Raw genomic sequence first — 20,421 nt, 5'->3', positions numbered from 1 at the left:
CTCATATTTAAAAAAAATGTTATTGTATGAACCCTTGCGATAATTTTCGCGGGACGAAAAAGATAGCCGGAAGCGGCGTAAGTGTCAGCTGCGATTGTGTTTTTTGGACAAGATGGACATCTACCACGTGCATTGTTTTTTTTTTACTTTAAAATAGCATTTTTTACATACTTTTTCGAAAATGAATCTCGCTTATGGGAATTTTTTTTAAAGCTAATTAGAGGACGAAAAAATGTGTTTTAGTCTTAGAAATAAAAACCCCAACACTTACAAACAAACTTCAACAACAGATTCATCCTACAGTATCCAAAATCTATATTTGTGAGAAAAACAACAAAATACTTAATGTAATATATAAACTAGTTAACTATATAATATTTATTTATTCCAACAGAGATGAAAAATAGTTTATAGAAGAGAATAAAGAAGTCTAGGCATTTACAGGGCGTATGAAATGGTCGTATATTAATATTAATAACTCACATGGAAGTTGAATCCAGCCTTTGTCTATAAAAAATTGGATGGACTCAAAATATTGTTCATGTATTGCATTTGTTTGATTTTATAACAGATATTTCATATTTGTTTTAATATACAGAATAATAACGGGCATTATCAGAACTGCTTCTTACGATTATACACAAAACGTTTGTTAATTATCGTATGATGTAAAATGTTGTATGCCATTCATATTGTATTTTATATATACCTTTTACAAAGCAGAATATCGTATGTGTATTTTTCCAAAAACCATAAAACATGTTTTGTTGTTTTTAAGCTAATACAAAAAAAATATAAAAATAAATCATGCTTACCATTTTTTTTCAAAAATCAATCAATATTTTTGTTTGTACTTTATCAAAATCTCTTTAAATACCTTTCCTCTGAAATCTCGTTTTTTTAGTGACGAGGAGGTGTCGATTTGTAGCACGGATGTGCCTAATTTACATAAATTATGAAAATAGGCAGATCGCTCATGATTGCTGTATTCGCCGATCTGAATTTGTGATATTTCCTCTTTTCTATCTATTGATTATTAAATTTGTCTAAGCATTCTAAGTTTATAAATATCTGTAGACTGTGGTTTATAAGCAAGAGAACAATTCAACATAATCTCTGAATTCAATAAATCAACCAAATTTAACCTAAACTCTTCGATATGTCCTCAATTATATTCAACACTTCTAAAACGAAGTTTCTCCCTTTAAGTCGTTTCATCAGCAATCAAAGAAACCAGTTTGGCATTACTGGAATCTCACGATATTCAACAGAAGTAAAATCGCCCACCGAAAGTGAGACGAAAATCGGAGGCTTTGCTCAAGCCTTCCAAAAATACACAAATATCAAAGAGCCCGAGGCAGCGCCAGAAGAAGTAAAAACTTTTGCATCATTGCTTCGTTCATCAAAGTTTATAGATGTAAGAACAAAATAAAGTTTTAGTTTTTCACAATTTTCTTACTTTGAAAAGTAAATATCTTCTACATAATTCTGTACGTTATCTTTTTTATAGCTCGGTGATCCTGAAGGAAAAATTGTCACTGGAGTTATATTTCAAGTGGTCAATGATGACCTGTATATTGACTTTGGGTGGAAGTTTTATTGTGTTTGTACAAGACCGCCAAAGAACTCGGAAGAGTATGTTAGGGGAACTAAAGTGCGACTCATGATTAAAGATTTAGAACTCTCGTCACGATTTTTAGGATCAGAGAAAGATCTTACGCTTTTAGAAGCAGACTGTAAATTACTAAGCATAATTTATTCTCCTGCCAGAAGATAAATTTATATATGTAAGTATCTCTTAGTCACACAATGAAAAAAAATTTGCTGCCAGTAGAACAGATAAAACAGAAAATTTAAAGTAAAACATGCGCCTGTTTGTTAGTCACAAAAATTCATATTATTTCCAAATCTGATGGTTGCCCATATTGTTGTGGCCCCTTAAATTAATACCAATTTAAATAACAAACATCAAGCCTTAGCGTGGATAAGTTTAGACATGCCATTTAAAATGTTACATTTGGGTCAACTGTATTATTTTCAACTTTTAAAAAACTTAATCATGTAAACCTATTTATTGGCTTATTTCGTATTATGGTTGTTGGGTTTCGGATTTCATTCTCAATCATGTCAACAACAAAACTTATTTACCAATACACATACTTTCTGTTTCTGTTTATCCAGCTATGTGTGTTTGAAATGTTTCAATATATATAATAGCTAATCGATCCTCAAAAACAAATTATTTTATTGAAATGTTTTATTTACATTTTATGTTAAATTCAATTCAATACTGCATGCAATCACTTTAGTAAAGTGCCTTTGGGGTACTATCTATAATAATAATAAATGCAGAAGAACCTAATGTAAAACTATTACTCTTAAGTACAACATTGTATGGGCATGGAAATAAACTTGCCACTTTATGGTGCAATTTCTCTTTTTTTTTTTATTGTCAGTAAACCGAAAAAGTTATTTTTACTAACATTTTGACTGTCTGAATTTAATAAACTGAACCCTTAACCTATGTAAACCTATAATTATGCAAATACTTGACCAGAAGTCAATTTTGATTGTGTGTACTATAAAATGTTAATTATTTTTGAGGTTTTGTTTTTGTTTTTATTTGTAAATAAATAGAATATAATAATTAGTCAGCCTACATATTTTTATTATAATAAAACATGCTATGTTTAATTTAATAATTATTGTGTATAATGAATTCAGTTGACTTCAATTTATGTTTTTAATTAGGTACCTATCTATTTTAGAAGTTTGATTTTAATGAGGAAGATTTTAATCAGCCCTACGGGAAGTTGGATATAAAAAGTGCATTCTTACGCGCCGTAAAAATTAGAGCATTAAATTGTAAAAATGTACTACTTTGCATGACGTCACTAGATTTCCGAATTAACCAATGATAAGTAAGTTGTAATAAATTTCCGGTTTACAGTAAATCAACTGATGTAGAACTCACCGAGAAAAAAGGGAAGAGAACTTGAGACATCACACTCAAAGTAATTTCAAAAATACAAAAACAAAATATCATAGCACTGATAATACGATACATAATTATTTATTTTTTGAATTGCTTACTTTAGTTTTTAGTCTATTGACAAATTTAAAAAAGCTACTGAACTTACTCATTACGAATCGGTTTTAATTGGTGTGATTCCAAAGACTATTTCTTCAACAGTAATTAAGGATTATAAAATAAACATTTGAAATAATGAAAAACTGCATTATGTATTCATTCAGGCACTTCGAATTCTTATTTCTCACTCAAAACATAATGATTATTTGATAAATGCATATCCTTTGAATATGTTTACTGCCATATGTTGGCTATTTATTAGCGCTATACCTAGAATATTTGCACTTCGTATTCTTTGTGAGCCCAATTTATACCAAAATTTAATATTTCAAATGCGTAGCATTAGAGACTATCAGTTATTAGAAAGTACAAAAAGAGTGTATTAGTGATACCAGAGTATTATTTTACATCTGATATAAAGTTATGCCAGAGAATTGCAGTACAATATTGTACTAAGTATAAGTAAGGCCCCGATCAATATTATAAATATATCACAAAAATTTTTCATAAAATGCTACCTGGATTAGTTACATAATATACTATAGTTGTGCATTACCACCAATATACAAAATGAGATTTTGGTTATTGATATATAAAGAATTGGAGTTGATAGTAAATATTTTTACATATTTAAAAAAATAAATTATTAAGGAATAACAGCTTTAGAGTCTTGTCAGCAGGTGAGAAAGGGAGGATACAGAAGGAAGTTATGAAAAATACACCACAACACCCAGACCAATTGAGATAAATCTTTCTTTGATTTTTTTGGAATTAAACTCGCAGTGCCAGTTTCACAGTTGGCTGCCTAACCAACTGCCTCATGATGTCACTAAATTATTATTATTTTAAATCTTCTGATAGGTATGTTTGTGGTTATCAAGCCACCATTTAATATGTATGGACAAATTACGACGGAGAAAAAATAAAGAAGAGAATATAGGAGTCTAGGCACCTACAGGGCTTATGACCTGTCATTACACACTGTGTAACATTCACCATTATGTCTATATTTGAAAATTTATATTCCTTCAATTCTACCATCTGTTGATTTCTGTGAAGTTATGTATATGTATGGGTAAATGAATACAGTAATTATTATCAATTTGATTTATTTTATTGTCACTTTTAAATAATTAAATATTGTCTTTTATCACAATCAAATAAAGTTTTCTACCTATAAACAGACAAATCAACATTTATTGCTTAACATACAAATATGTATTTAATTTATAATTTTTCACTTTTAGCCTGAGATTCTGAAAACAAGCTACACATGGCAATTTTTGCCTATTTACCCTCGTTTATATATGTTATTTCTTAACCTTACAAACTATTACATATTTTGTGCTTTATTAGACCAAAAAGCTTATTTTACAATACAGGTAGGTACTTGTAGACTTATGACCATGTACATGATCCATTTGATGGAACATTTTCTATTTGTATTTTATAATCTGCCATCTTATGTAATAGTTTTTCCTTGTTGGTTTGATCAAAGCTCCTTTATATAGTTCATCTCAAAATATGATAATTGCGGGGAGGATTCTTAAATAAAATTTGTATTAAATTAGATGTGTATTCGATGAAGTGGTTCGGAAGCAAATTTTGAGTTTTAGGTTGTAAGTTCATTATATTACCACAAAACTACATATTAACTATATAATGTTTGGTAGGACCTTAAAAAACACGTATCCATAAAAATTAACTTTAAATGGAAGAATTCTCAAAATTAATTAAATTAAAATTATTGCCTATCTATTGAAGATAATATATTTATTTAACATAATATATATCAAATATAGCGAACATTTATCGCCACCATTAAACGGTGACATTGAAATTGACAGAATATATTATTTTTAAGATATTTTAACATCAATTTCTTGTATTTATAGGAAACATTTTTTCGTCAAAACATTAATAACATACACTATTCTAGGTATAATAACATTCCTTTTAAAATAACGAAAAAGTATGAAAATGATTTATCGACACAAAAAAAGTTCTTACAATTTTTTTTCTTAGGGGTTTTGTTCTGTAAGATAGAATGTCATTATTTCATTAGTATTATTTTTACTAACAAAATGTACATAATAGATACTGTAAACACTTGAGTTGAGTAGTGTTATTCCATAAAATCTACGTATTATGTGAAGTACACAGCACAATAGAAGATGCAACTCAAAATAAAGAATTCAGAGCACATAAAAACTTTAAATTTCAATGACCTAGACAACATCAACTTACAAATATTTATTTGAGGCCGATTCATAAAGATAAACCGTTTTAAGAAATTGACAGTAATTGTAAAACATTAATTAAAATTTTTAGATTGATTAGGTTTCAATCTTTTCTCGGTTTAATATCAACAATTGAGGAATCTTTGTCCTCTGTTTCCTCTATTTCTATTTTCTTACCCTTTTCAAAAGAGGGAAGGTCATCTTTAACTGAACGGTAAATATGTCTTTTTCGTATATCTTCAGATTCTTTATCAATTTTGTTTTCTCCATCTTTTATGACTAATATTTCGTTAGCTGAGTTTTTGTCTTTGGCATTCTTATCAGTGGAGGGATGTGCTTCTTCCCAGTTCTTAAATAATTTGACGACAGTGTCGTGTCCAAAGATCAAAGCTTCGTTGAGTGGAGTACTTCCCCAGCGGTCGTGAGGGTCGTGTGGGACATCACAGTGGTTCAGGAGGAAGTCCACGCAAGGCAGGTGGCCTTCTGCTGCAGCTAAGTGCAATGCTGTACGTCCATCGTAGTCCGATAAAGTCATATCCATACCAGATAATCGATGTCTGTCAAAAAATATTATTCTTTACCACACGTATTATATTTATTTAGTTGGGTTTTGTAATTTAAAAAACATATTATCAAATAATTCAACTAAATTGAAAGGTTTACCTTCTAAGAGCACTAAGATCACCACTCGCAGCAGAAAATAGAAGGTTTACAATACTCAATCCTGTGGTTTCGAACTTAAAACGTCTGGGGTTTTTCTTGTTAGTGGCATATTTTAAATTATCGTATCTATGAAAATTGAATCTTTCTATCAGGTCCTAAAATTAATATGAAGTCCTAATCAATAAATTCATGAATTGAAATAAATATTATTTTACGAGGTTTTTTAATACAGTATTAATATCATGTTTTAAACTTGATTTATTTTTAAACATCCAGAGACATTAAGATTCTCTGTATGGATAAGTAGAAGAAATAAAGTATTTCTCATTTTTACCAATATTTTTTAAGTGCAGAAATACATAAAAATAATTTTGTTTCCATGTTTCAATTAAACTCCTTGGCATAGTAGTAATAATTTTATCTTTTTTTTTCAAAATGTACATTTGAAAATGTTTGAAGCACAAACTTGTGAAAACAAAAACACATTGTTGTTAGGAACACAAAGTATACTTTGTTTTAAATCACTTATTTATAAGTGGTTAAAAACAAAGTGTTCAAAAAAATTTAATTTGTATTTTGTAAAACACTTGATTGTTACCAAACATAAAACTAATCCAAGGAGTTAGATAAAAAAAAACCATCAATAGCATAAATATAATTCTAGTATATGAAAAATAGATTATAAAAGATTTATCACTTTAACTTTGATTTGAAATTTTGTAATTTTTTTCTCTGTATATTATGTTTTCTGTGTATTCTCTCACTCACATGTAAAAAATAAAGAAAAGTATATTGTTAAGTGTCTTCGGTACGGGTTACCCCAGTGAGGACACATTAATCTTAATGTTTGATATTGTATATAATGGAATTAAAAAAAAAAACAGATTACAGATACAGTGGACAAAATATCTGGATGAATTTTCTTAATATCGACCGTGTTAAAGTCAAAGGAAGCCCACAATTCTGGAAAAAGCAATTTCATTATTTCAAATGTGTTTTAAACCAATTACATAGATCTTATACATATTCTGATGAAAAAATTAAAGTCAATAGACGTTTGCAGTTCAAATCCTTTTGCTTGAATGTATATAATACCTACGCAGTTGGTTTAAAACACATTTGAAATAGCGGAACCAATTTTCACAGAATTTAATTTAATTACAGGTTTAATCCCTTTGACCTAAACAGGGTCATATGAAAAAAAAGAGCATTTAGGAAACATGCTTTTTTCTAGCAGACTTATTTAATGGAGTGGCCTCACCCTACGTAATCCATTGTATTGAATTTCAATTTATAATTTAAACATGTAGTTGAAACTTAAATACATAATATAATAAAATAAATTATTTTGTACATACCACACAAAATTGTACACCTCTGCAACTATTACCCAATGGATCTAAGCACGGTGACCAAACACATATTCCCATTACATTGGGAACAACCACCAACATGCCTCCACTGACTCCAGACTTGGCGGGCAAGCCAACCTTGAAAGCAAACTGTCCGGAATAGTCGTACATGCCGCAGCTGTGCATCAAAGAAAGTACATTTCTCACTGATTCCGCTTGAAGAATTTTGTCATCAGTGATGGGACAAATGCCACCGTTTGCGAGGGTAGCTGCTATAACGGATGATATATCACAATTAGCTTCCATTGCGCAGCACTGAAAGATAAATAATAGATTGAGTTTTTCTACTGAAATATCTTTGTGGAACTGCATTTTAATTATAATAATAAAAATATGTAGGTAGTTTTATTCCACTTTTATTTATAATTTCCATGCTTGCACTTGTACATAACATAGAAAATTGCTTAGTCTTCCACCTGATGTCGGTCACAACAAAACCTGGTCACTGGTAAAAATTATAAATAAAAGTGAAATAAAACTATATACATATTTATATATACATACTATATACATATTTATATTAGAATATTTTAAACTTATTAATTTATTTAACATTCTCAGTTTTCTATCTTTCAAAATAGACCGTGTTCTGATTTCACTTTTATCCTGTGTTATGTTAGGACAGAATTATATTTAAAAAATCATTAATCTACTAAGATGTTTAACTTACAAAAAAATCAATTATTAAAGAATACTCGCTGAGCGAAACAAAAATGTGAATACAATACTCCCTCTGGATAAATTTTGAAATAGAAATGTATTGTTCTCTAAAGAAAAAGTTCCCAGAGTGGATTTTGTAACTCTAACATGCTTGACTAAAGTGGCGAGAATATTGTGGCGCGGTGTGGGCTCGGTACGCAGCACCTTGCCGCGCCCGCGTGGCACTATGGACCATATATACTTGTCACCATATGTCTGATTTCACCGTGCCGCAAAACGCTCACCACTATGGCCGAGCACTTAGACTCGAGTAATTTTTATTTACCTGGAAGTAAAAATCCATGCACTCCCTTAAATTTGTTTTCTCCGGATAACACTTGTGTTCACGCATATAGAACCCCAAAGCATAGTTGCGATCAGCAGCTTCACGTTCAGATAAGAAGGTCGCGTTGTTAAAGCTAAGTGGTTCATTTCCAGCCATGCCTTTGAAGAAGTCCATAACATAATCAAATTTTTCAGCCAGTGTCATTTCTGGTTTCACCAAAGTTTTTAGTAATGCGCAGACAAGAATCGCACCAGCATTTATCATTGGATTGTGAGGTTTCACTAAAAATTCAAAAAATGTTATAAAAGACATATATAAGTGTTTATAATTATAAATTATTTGTATTAGAGAGCCCGATATTCCATTAACTTGTCAAATTTAGAATTCTAACCCAGTACACACAATTCATTTTTCAGTGCAACTGCCATAATATTCCTAAAATAACTATCAGATGTATTTTTTGCCGTACAAGAATATGTACAGCAAAGAATTATGGACCATTTGTGGACATTTCCAATTCATATTTGAAAACATACAGAATGCCATTATGTTTTTTTAGAATTTATGATTTTGGTTTATGATATTTTCATTTTCCCTATCCGCACCCAGCCAGCATCGCATTGGAAAATTAAATGCAACTCATCTCAATAATTTGTTACAGAAGGTAAGGTGCCAGTTTTTCGCTTCAGGTTCAAGGATGATAAACGATTGCAGTGTAAAACCACCTTCTAAATCAATATTTCATGCTGACCCTGCTAGGAATCGAATCTCGGACCTCAAGCTTGGTAGGCAAACTTATATCTTCTAGATTTCCCTTTTCAGGATGTTTACTTGAGAGTAGTCGGCCATTAAGTCAAAAACACTCTTCTAAGATTCTGGTTCTATTTCACACTCAGAACTGAATCCTTCATTCGCCCAGACAAGATAAAACTATGTACTATTAATACTAACTAGGTACTGTTGTTCCATGAATAAATAAATGTATGTTTTTTTTAAATTTGAAAATTATTATTTTTTAAATTGTTAAATTTTTTTATAAAATGAAATTTCATTCAAATTCAAAATTTCTCACTGATTCATAAAATCAAATGATAAGATTCGAAAAATCATAAAACTGAAAATGAAAGCTAATTAGCTTCGCACTATTCAACCTTTTTGCTGGAAAGAATTATTATTTTTATTACACTTCTGAAATAAATGAATAATGTTGAACTTACTATTAAAATCTAAAACCAACTCGTTAAAATTTCTTCCGCTGGGCTCAGTACCAACATACTGATGTACAATATCAGGACCCAGTGTTTCCAAAGCCATGGCATATGTCAACGGTTTGCTGCAAGATTGTAGGGTGAAGGGCACAGTCACATCTCCTATAGAGAACCGCTGTCCATCGACAGTGCAGACGCTGATTCCCCAGTAATCAGGATTCATTCTTGCCAATTGTGGAATGTAACTAGCGACCTTGCCATCAGTATTGCTTTTCCCAGTCCAGTACATCTCTTCTATATCTTTAACAAAATCTTGAAAATCTGGTATTACGAATTGACTCTTAAAAGCTCTGGTAATAAGGACTATGTTCGGTGCTATGACTTCTTTGAATGTTTCGCGGTCCAGTTTTTGAGTTTCTGGAGAACCTCCTTCAAATCCCGACTTCCTGTGAAGCGCAAGCAGGTTTGACATCACTTCTTTAATGCGAGGGTCGGTTTTACGAATGCCCGTTGTTTTCAATGCCTTAAAAGTTCATAAAATCATTACAAAGTTTAATCTATAAACTAATCTGAATTAGAATTTAACAAAATTTAAGTATGTAGAACCCTGCATATTTATATTTAAATTGATTGAATATAAATGTATAGATATACATATATAAAAAAAACATATACCAAACATAAAAAAATGAAAAGGGAAAAATCCCTGTGTATGATAAGAGATAAAAATGGTTTTCATAAATGTTTGAAATTGTTTTTTTTTGCATAAATCAGCAAATAGTATAACCTAAAAAAGTATTATTTTTTACAAAGAAAAAATATTACATTTTTTTTCCTTTACTAGGGTCTTCTACCAAAACAAGATAACATCGAACAAAAACAAGTTACACGAATTTACAAATTATAATAAACATAATAACAACACAAATAGAAAGGAATAACAATATGAACACAAAACAATAGACAACAATAATATAAGTACAAGAATAAGATAAAATGATAAATGTGATAATAATCATACAGCTTAACGAACAGAATTACAATATAAATTGAATAGGAACCAACAGATAAAACCCACCAAAAACCCGATACAAACAACCGCGCCTAAAAAATATATATTTATATAAACCCGGGGTCTACATTCAAGGCGCACGGAAGGAATGTGGTAGTGAGTTGTGAAGCTGCTCGGTTTAGTTTCGATAAAAATTGGCACATTGATATTCACGAGTATGTTATATTTGTCAATATGGACGCGTAATTTTTTTTCAATATTAAATTGGATAGCATCACAACACACTACCGCGTTTCTTCCGTGCGCCTTGAATGTAGACCCCATATATAGGTACACAACATAGAACATATTGAAACCCATTGGGTTAACAATACCTTCTTTATACATATTTCTGAAAAGCATCTTCTCTTTGTGAATATGAATCAAATTGTGATGGTAACAAGTCTATTATATTAGTGACATAGATAGTTAGATAGTAATCCTATGTACAATGTGCAGATATCACGCATTGAAAATATTAAAAAAAAAATCGTAAAGTTCATGTGTTTCCGGTTGAAACTTGAGTTTAAATCCGACCAGTATATTCATATATGTAAAAAACATCACCTATTGCCTTTGCAAAAACATCGTGAAATAGCGGATATAATTTATTTACTTAAAATTGCCTCTGGTTCAATTGACTGTCCTGAACTACTTTGCAAACTTTCTATCAATGTTCCTTCCAAAGTTTTTAAAAATAACCCTCTTCTTCACATACCTCTTGTTTCATCTAATTATAGGCAAAATTCATTTTTATGGCGAACTTTTAATAATTTTAATGTAATAAATAAATCATTTAACATAGATTTATTTGCAAATAACCTTAATGACGTACGGCGTTTGCTTTCGAAATACTTCGTAGTATTTTTTCTTTTCTTTTAAATTTACATTTAATTACTATTCATTTTATGTTCGAGAATTTTTCTTAACTTACTGTGATGCTACTTGTGAAAACCTGTAATTGGCTTATTTGTTTTGTTATATATATAAGATAATTATAGCTGTTGGTTATCCAAATAAATAAAAAAAAAATAAAAAAATATTAATTCGTATTAAACTGTTCTAAGCCTTAATAACATTTTTTATACTTACTGCCAGAAATTTCCCAATCGGTAACAGTCCAGTTTCTTCATTTTTAAACATATCAAATAAGACATCTTCAGCGTGCTTTGGATCTTGGTCTCGGGACCTGTTGATTGAAATTTTAAAAGTTCATATTTTTTTCAAACCTATCTATGTAAACACATGTGTGTAGGTACATCTGATTGTTCCTACCTATCTCAGATATCATTTACATAATATATAAATTTGTAAATTAACAATAGAATATTGTCATCATCATCGTTCCCCCACCCCACTGGTGCCAAGGGTTCTGCATCGGGGCTCCAATTGCATAGTATCTTGATCATTTTTGTCGCATTGAAGGTAAGGTGATCAGTCTTACGCTTCAGGTGCCAGTCCAGAGAAAATGAAATACTGCACCAATGCCAGGAATCGAATCTAGGACTTCAAACAACCACTACACTGTGAGGCGGACTTATCTCCACTCGATTTTCTTTTTCAGAAATCAACTTTTTCAAAATATAAGTATACAATATTATTACTACTAAGTTGTACCTAATATTATTATTATTAACGAAAACAAGAATATGATTTATTTCCGTAGATAATTTTCAGTATTAATAATATATTATACCTACTCATTCTTATATTATAAATATGCCGAAACAATTATATAATTTTGATTAGGTAGAACAATCGTAAAAAATAAAATCCTCATCTTATGATACTGGCGTAACTAAAAATAGTATAAAGCCATTTAAACACCCCTGTAAAACATTAACATTAGGTTAAAATAAACTGAAAACGCAAAAAACGGCGCCGCCGCCGCGACGCGACGTAGGTCCCCTGTACCTGTAGCTGGGGATATAGGACATAGCGGCGACTTCGCGACGGACGGACGCGGACGTCGGGAAACATACATAGTATTTACGTCGACGTGCACGCTGACGTGTACGTTTATCGATGTCAAAAATTCACACAAAGTTATAATTAATACACTGCATTAAGATTTTACATTATTATATTTACATACCAAAACTAATTCAATAGTATTCTGTTTTACTTGTAAGAAATCAATAAAAACACATGTTTTTTTTTAGTTATTTCTGCAAAACACTTAAATGTTAAATGTTTTTATTTATTTATTTAACTTTTCGTACATAATACAAATTGTACATAGAAGAGCTTATTGCCAAATGGCAATTTCTTCCAATCAACCAATAAAAATATTAGGTATTGTACTATGTATTAAAAAATGTACTCTCATACAACTTTTCTATGGCATTCTATAGTCTTATCAACAAGTAAATAGTACTGAGTTCGCTTTTTTAGTTTTTGTATAATTTATAATTATTGACGATCACAGAACACAGTTCATGAAAACTTACGAATATACAAGTAAATGTAGTTTTTAATGGTATTTGAATATTTTTTTAAAATTATTATTTTACAATTTTTTATATCATTTCAAATATCGTCCCCTCACTGGAGTGTCCCGTAACGATGAAATCATTTCACATAGATACTCGTGATTTCGATACATGTCCTAAATACATAGTAAACCAAATTTTACTCCTACCTTATTATATAACTTAGAAAACTATTAAACGTATTATAAAAACACAGGTGCCTAGAATCAAGATACAAATTTTAACGATTCAAATTATTATTTTAACGATAGTTAAAAAACAAGAAAAATGTCTCACGATAATATGAAAAATGTCTCATGATCATATAAATGGGTCGGTATAACCGTATAGTCGCTATATTCATAAAGCGAAAAAAATGGTTAGTAAGAAAGTTTATTGGTTCATCATTAAAACAGAAGTTAGTTTGCTGTGGTCATTGACAAGAATTATAATTTATTATTATGTGAGTATTCCATTAGTCATGTTAGCAGTATAATTTAGATCGGCAACCAACTACAAATGGTCTACATTTAGTATTTTAGCATACTGAACTAATGTGAATAATTTAAACACTTAAAATATTAGTTTTATACTTTTAATCAATACAAGTGAAAAATCTTCTTGAAATTCCAAATTAATACAAAAGTACAAGATTTAAGATTTTACACTCGCGTCTCGCAATTCTACGTGTTATACAATAAGAAAATCATGCTTTTGTGACGGAATGCCGCCATGCAATCAAAATTTGCCCCCAGAACATTGGGCAATCGCACTAATCGCAGTACAGAACACGAAAGATTTCCTTTATTTTAAAATAATTTATTATCGATCGGGAATAACCCCGGAACCCACTGGATAAACAATTCTAATATATAATCAAATTGTGATCCAGTGTTCGTGTCGCAGGCTCACGGATCAAAAGTCTGAGGTTGGAACCCCGCTCTACCACACTTGATTCACAGTTATTTACGAAAATTAGAAATGGCGTCAAAATTGAAATATTTGGGGAAAGAATAAGAACGCAAAAATGTATTTATCTTCACACACAGTGATGTATAAGCCACTGCATTGCTAAACCAAATGCATGCGATGCATCACAATTATTATTCTACTTTATTCAGATTGCCCTCGTAATGTAATGGCAGAGACGTTTAATTTTATTCACGAATGGGTATGAGGGTTCCGAGTGTGATCCTAGTTAGATTACAAAAAATTAAGTTTGTGTGATTTATGCTGTTATTTACCATGTTTGCCCTGTTGTGGTGCTAAAAATTTACATTGATTTGTTTCCTTTATCAGGATTTTCATTATTTCACTTTTCTGAGATATTTGCGGTTGGCTTTTTATTTTGATTGTATGGCAACGAGATTTAAAATTATATAAATTGTATCTTACGACTTACATTCCTGTGTAGTTGATATCATGAAGGATGGAGTAAGGCCTCGGGAAAGCAATAAAAAATACAGTATTAACATTATATTAAAATATTCGATAGTATAAAAAGCTCACCCGATAAATCGCGCCAGTAATTTGATAAAGCGATCTTGTTTATTGGTTGCGGCGGAATTATGAATATTATAGTCTTCATAGCTGTAATCTTTCGACATGTTCAAGAATTAACTATTTGCAAAGGCGAGCTGGATGGTCAAAGGTATTCGCTGAACCGAATACGCGAACCAATTGAAATCAGAGTTTTTCGCAAAATTATGTCCACGCAAGATGGACCTTCGGTAAGGATTATAATAGCGTTAAACATCAAGAGACCATACATGACAAAAAACAACAATGAACTAAGAATAGCAGAAAACGAAGAAAATCAATGAAATCATGGGATAAAAAATAAAAAAAATAATACGACACTAAAACGAAGCTGAAAATGAAAGAAAATAATTTGGTTGTTGCGTAATATTTACGTACATAATATGTAAATAAGTCATTAATCGTAGGTGCGTAGTAAAACTAAGAAAATTCTACGACTATTCTAATTTAACGAGTAAATATAACTATTGAAATTTGTTTCTTATCTAACATAAGATTATTAGATAAAGAACATTCCATAAGGCGGCATTTTCGTTATTTTTTTACGCACATATTAATTTATTTCAAGTAATTTAAATCTCGGGAATTTATGAGGCTTATGACCTGACTACAAAGATTTGAACACGCTTAAGTTACGTTAATCTGTTAATTTCGACCCACCCGACTTTTCCGGGATATAAAAAAAACACATTTTTGTACAATCTCAAATCTTGTTAGTTTGGTTTCTTGTTGTTTAACGCCGTCTAATAGTGGCAACAAATGTATAATATAAATATATTTATACTGTCTCTTTCTCGCATACGAGGATTGGCTGAAATACAACTACTTTAGTAGGTACCTGCTTCGAAGAAGGGAAAATATTTCCTGTAAAAGCTTAAATAACGCTAATAAGTTATATAAAGCAGACCAATTGATCATGCACACAAATTTATCTCTTTGAGATACCTACCTACCGAGGTCTTGAGTTGTTATTTTATGTTTCATTACTACTTATACTTGCGTCCTACAAAATCAAAAGGTGCCTAATTGCCATTTTTCTTTCTTTGTAGATCTTGATATAAGTGTAAATAATGCTTTCGCCAAAATCACTGCAATGATCGAAAACTTTTCATATTTGAAATTGTATTTATATCAGCTGTAATTATTGCTTCTCAAAAAACAGCATTACTTTCAAAAAGTATATAAATCATAAACTGTTTGATTTAAATGTGACATTATTGAAAATGATTTTTTCAACAGAAAAAAGAATTTGCAATCGACGAATTCGTTGACAGTTTCAAAACAGAATTGATCAAAAAATGAGCAAAGAAAACCTAAAGCCAGAATAATTGCACAGCATACAAAAATAATTTATTAGGTGTATAGCAGCTAAATATAGGGTTTAAATTTTTAATGAATATACAAAAAAACACAATAAAAACATAAAATAATTCGGAAGATATTACAAATGAAATGATGAACATTTTTAAGACGGAAATGTGAACGTCTAGGTATGTACACACACACACATATATATATATATATAACTATGAAATTACACTATAAATATTAAATAAATTTACCGGGCATATGACCTGTCGCTGGCTCGTTTAAGTGGCCAATTGACACACTGAGTAACATTCGCGGTTCTACTTTTTATTGATTAGACGAACTTTGTGAAAATACATTATAAATATAAAATAAATTATAATTTGGTTTTTGCAGACCACACATAGCATATATTAAATGTTTACACAAGTTTCAGATATTCAGCATTAGGTATGCTTCATCATATTATTGCCACCTGATGATTTTGAAGTGGTTAATCAAATATATAAATAATAAAATTACCCAAAATAAATTAAAAGCAACAGGTTACCTACATAATAAATAGAAGTGATTATTGATTAAATTTAAATTGACTTTCTCAGTGGTTTAAATATATTAAATTTACAATCCCAAATCAGAAAATACTTCACTTAACTTTACTATTATTAACTAAGTTACGCCTACGATTAAATGGAGGAAACCATATTTAAATGTACCTAAAACATATATAATTTATTTTTAGGTAGGTACGTTGGTTTAAAATACAAATATTTAATATTTTTCTTCTTTTAATCATCAACATTCACGTTTCCGCGCCTAATGGTGAATAGGGCGCTGCATTGGTACATTAACCGCAGCGTGTCTTAATCATTTTTGTTAAACAAAGGTAAGATGATCAGTCTTACGCTGCAGGTACCAGTCCAGGGACTTTGAAATATTGTAGTGTAACAACACCTTTTAAATAAATGTTTAATGAAACCGTGTCAGGAATCGAACCCGAGACCTCTTGCATAGTAGGCAAACGCGCTGACCACTACGCCACAGAGCCGAATTTTGTTTTTTTCTTCTTTTAACCCTTATTTGTGTATCAGTTGTATTATAACAGTAAAATGTAACATGAAACGAATGCTTTATTTTTAACCCAGTCGGGAATCGAACCCGAGATATAATGCATTGTGGCCCAACTCGCCAAGGCGAATAATAATAATAGTAGGACAGTTTTATGTATAACAAAAACCAGTATTAAAAATTGACATTGATGACACCAGCTTGGAATAACAGTTGTCATTTTGTCTAACAAATCTTTGGCAAAGAATGCATTAGTTTTCAGTCTAATAATAAGATCACCTTCATAATAGCTTTTCACGGCCTCTGTCACCGTAATCATACTATTTGTTACGTTAATGATATTTTGCTTCCTTTTACCCGTACGTAATGATAGATGCAAAGTATTAAATCTATACAGACCGAACTATCGATATGATAACATGAACCGAAACTCAAGTCGAGATTTACTCATTAAAAATCGTGGGCTTTATCAATTAGCAACATGAAACAAACATATGTAACAGGGATGTTCAAAACGAAATATGAAAAATAATGAAAAGCGAAAAAAACTACAGAGTAGTTTTAAAAATACCTGAAAAGGTCTTCATTATAATAGAAGCTTGCCGATTCTTTTCCCTTTACGAAATCACCGAAATGATGTGCCTGAAAAAATATCCGATTACTCAAGTTAATTCACTGCGTAAAACATAAATAAACACGTTGTTTTTTTTATTATTATCGCACTTTTACAAAATTACACACTTATCACAGAAATTTTGAAATAATGTCTTACGCCCGACGTGAAAGCGCTGTAATATCGCGGGAAAACTCGCTTCCCGTTTCCTCTGTGTCGTAATTTCCCAAAGATAATTTTCTTCACTTCGCCATTGCTCAGTGCAAACAAGGGTCCGAAGACCACTCTTTTGCCGCTCTGCATCATCACGAGAGATTTCTCGGGAAATTAGAGCCTGGGAGATCTGACTGTGACGCTTCCTCGGCTGACTGATCTCCGACTCCGACTATCAAATCACCACGTGCGCATAGCACCCGTCAAAATCAGCGCGCGCGCCGCTAATCCATACAGCTGACGAACACGCACTAAATTTAAAATAACTGAGATGTTTTGTATATTTACATACTCACACCACTTACAAAGTTATTTACTGTGATAAAAATAACATATTTTCTAGAAATAGCGAAGTTAATTAATCGAAAAAGCATTACTGCGATCCGTAAAATTGGCACTTGTAAACGTCAAATTCGGTATTCGGAAAACTCACGGGAAAATAGCCTGTTCCTTATTTAAATATAAGGCAGTAAAAATAACTGTTTTTGTTTTGTGTAGCATATTGTCAAAAGCCACCCGTATAATTTGCCGAACTCACTGTAAAAGGGACAAATAAAGCAGAGGTGTTAAATTGAAACTGCCGTTTATGAAATTGAAATTTTAAAGAGTTTCGTTTATTGGCAAAAAAGCATCGGCTTTAAAATGGTTTTCGGGTACATATGTGTAGTGAGTGCTTTCACTGTTTTTGTTTTTGAAGGACGTAAACTATTTAGGAAGACATTATTATAGTGAAAAACTTAGTGGGTAGGTATTTTACTATGTGCATTTTGCATACTTATACCCATGATATTGTAAATAGGTAACATACTCGTAATATGTACATACATTATGGCAAGTTTTTTGCATATCTAATACTTTTTAAAAATCTTAGACCATAAGCACTTAATCACAGGTCACCAATATTATTCACAAAATGATATTTAAATGAATATCTTATCTGCAATATTTGGCACATTTTTTAATTTTTGATTGATACCTTACCTTTTATTATTAGGTACCTATCTATCTACCTTAGGTAGGTACTTTCATAAAGTAATGGCACTATGTATTTTTATTTCATTGTAATAAATTATTCTAAAAATCACTCTACTATTGCACAAATTGGAGCACTTATTATGTAATCGATACCTACCCCTATTACGTGGGTTAGAATGTAGTCAGCCTTTTGTCCTTGAGGTTTCATAGTGTTTCCTGAAATATCTCGGGTTATCTGTATTCAAACCTTTTATTTAAGCATAAATTCACCCTTCTTAGAGATAAATTTCCTTTTATTTTTAATATGTAGGTATACCCCTCAGAGAAAGAATACGGCTAAGCGTGAGCGAATAATTACTCATACCCTCCCTGAAAATGTGATAAAAAGCCCTAGGGTGCTATTCTGAACCACTCTCGCGGTACGAGAAAACAGTTTTTCTCGTGTATTTACATACATTATACGGCCGTGAGAGCGTTTGGAATACCAGCCCTTCTCACTTATTGTTTACGAACATGATTTGTTTTCTCACGATTACAGTCCATAGAATGAACATAAATGTGATAAATATGTAAGAATATAGATATCTACATAACACCAACAGAACAAATATTAATATTTAATGTGTAGGTATTTTGTATTTACCTTAAGGTAGGTACCCTCTGACGGCGAATTAACTGTTATGGAATATTATACGGTTATAATTATTATTATTTGGATAACTGATTATCGATTAGACAGGATGCGCATAACCGAAACAAGTAAATAATCAAATAATTTTATCATGAAAATGGCAAATTGGTCTACCGAATATCATTGATGGAAGAATAATCGATTGATGAAAAAATATTTGAAAAATTCAAAGGTGGTCGCCGCCACGGATAGTAAAAAATATTTTTTCGGATTTTTCCAGATGTATATACTCAAAGGATTTTTCATTCTTAGCGTGTTTTAGTTTTTAGAGATTCGTATTTTTAGGGACGTTTTCAGGTTTTCAGTGATGTCAACTGATTATTTTAATGGCTATAATTTTAATAACCGATTATCATAATAATCGAAAACATAAATTGTAAAAATAATTCTATTACTTTATAAAGTGCTTTATTTATTAAGTAGGTACAAGGTCACTAAATTATAAACCAGAAAAATATTTGGCTCTCTACAAAAGCCCATCATGCTGAAAAGTCGTGAAATTGATGGATCAATCGAATAAAGGTGACAGATAATTATGAGAATCAATTGGCATAATTGATTATTCATGAATTTAAAATGTATTTTTACGTCATAAGCATAGAATTATAGTATATGTACATAATTCTATGGTCATAAGCTTCTTCTATGGAAAAAAATGAATACAATGAAAAATGAATTTACTAGATAAACTCTGATCTGAAACTAAAATCCTCTGAAATACAATATGAAACCAATCATCTTCTTTGGATGAGGAACAACTGAATAGGCTAGAATTGGAACTTTGAAGGAATATACTAATTAGGAGCAGTTGTATTGTAGTGTTGGTACTAATATTTTCAAGGTGTCAAAGAAAAGAAGTTCAGTATTTTTTTTATTATTTGTTGATACTATCT

The 20,421-nt window shown here is 30.8% G+C and overlaps 2 protein-coding genes and 1 non-coding gene across 10 annotated transcripts; 1 reads left to right on the top strand and 2 right to left on the bottom strand.

Annotated features, from left to right (window-relative positions):
- Positions 1 to 1,059: 1,059 nt before the first annotated feature.
- mRpS28 (mitochondrial ribosomal protein S28) lies at positions 1,060 to 9,396 on the top strand. Of its 3 annotated transcripts, none has more exons than XM_088230014.1 (3): positions 1,060 to 1,417; positions 1,511 to 1,787; positions 9,053 to 9,396. In XM_088230014.1, the coding sequence occupies exons 1-2, from the start codon at positions 1,160 to 1,162 to the stop codon at positions 1,775 to 1,777; spliced, it is 525 nt and encodes a 174-aa protein (XP_088086140.1). In that variant the 5' UTR covers positions 1,060 to 1,159; the 3' UTR covers positions 1,778 to 1,787; positions 9,053 to 9,396. The 3 variants fall into 3 exon arrangements, with proteins under 3 accessions (XP_088086140.1, XP_088086141.1, XP_088086138.1); XM_088230015.1 differs by lacking the exon at positions 9,053 to 9,396 and adding an exon at positions 2,769 to 4,193; XM_088230012.1 differs by lacking the exon at positions 9,053 to 9,396 and having other exon boundaries at positions 1,511 to 2,431.
- Positions 4,187 to 18,800, bottom strand: GLS (glutaminase). 6 transcript variants are annotated; one of them, XM_088230006.1, is made up of 9 exons: positions 17,809 to 18,090; positions 17,608 to 17,678; positions 14,524 to 14,562; positions 11,743 to 11,839; positions 9,609 to 10,122; positions 8,392 to 8,672; positions 7,353 to 7,661; positions 5,995 to 6,149; positions 4,187 to 5,888 (listed from the first exon to the last, which is right to left on the bottom strand). In XM_088230006.1, the coding sequence occupies exons 1-9, from the start codon at positions 17,953 to 17,955 to the stop codon at positions 5,435 to 5,437; spliced, it is 2,067 nt and encodes a 688-aa protein (XP_088086132.1). In that variant the 5' UTR covers positions 17,956 to 18,090; the 3' UTR covers positions 4,187 to 5,434. The 6 variants fall into 6 exon arrangements, with proteins under 6 accessions (XP_088086132.1, XP_088086136.1, XP_088086134.1 ...); XM_088230010.1 differs by lacking the exons at positions 14,524 to 14,562; positions 17,809 to 18,090 and adding an exon at positions 18,671 to 18,800; XM_088230008.1 differs by lacking the exons at positions 14,524 to 14,562; positions 17,809 to 18,090 and adding an exon at positions 18,159 to 18,226.
- Positions 16,944 to 17,016, bottom strand: TRNAS-ACU (transfer RNA serine (anticodon ACU)). Its single transcript has one exon. It is a non-coding gene; the product is annotated as a tRNA-Ser (tRNA).
- Positions 18,801 to 20,421: the final 1,621 nt, after the last annotated feature.

Source organism: Micrasema longulum, unplaced genomic scaffold, assembly GCF_059751315.1.
Source record: "Micrasema longulum isolate JH-2025_06_02 unplaced genomic scaffold, ASM5975131v1 h1tg000725l, whole genome shotgun sequence".
Lineage (NCBI taxonomy): Eukaryota > Metazoa > Arthropoda > Insecta > Trichoptera > Brachycentridae > Micrasema > Micrasema longulum.
This window is presented reverse-complemented; position numbering and strand designations above follow the sequence as displayed.

Excerpts from the sequence above, each read along its gene's own strand:
- mRpS28 (XM_088230014.1), top strand. The coding sequence starts at position 1,160 with ATGTCCTCAATTATATTCAACACTTCTAAAACGAAGTTTCTCCCTTTA. Across the intron at positions 1,418-1,510 it reads GTTCATCAAAGTTTATAGAT|CTCGGTGATCCTGAAGGAAA; the intron begins GTAAGAACAAAA and ends TCTTTTTTATAG.
- GLS (XM_088230006.1), bottom strand. The coding sequence starts at position 17,955 with ATGATGCAGAGCGGCAAAAGAGTGGTCTTCGGACCCTTGTTTGCACTG. Across the intron at positions 8,673-9,608 it reads GTTGGTTTTAGATTTTAATA|TGAAACCTCACAATCCAATG; the intron begins GTAAGTTCAACA and ends TTGAATTTTTAG. Across the intron at positions 6,150-7,352 it reads GAGGTGTACAATTTTGTGTG|GACCTGATAGAAAGATTCAA; the intron begins GTATGTACAAAA and ends TATTAATTTTAG.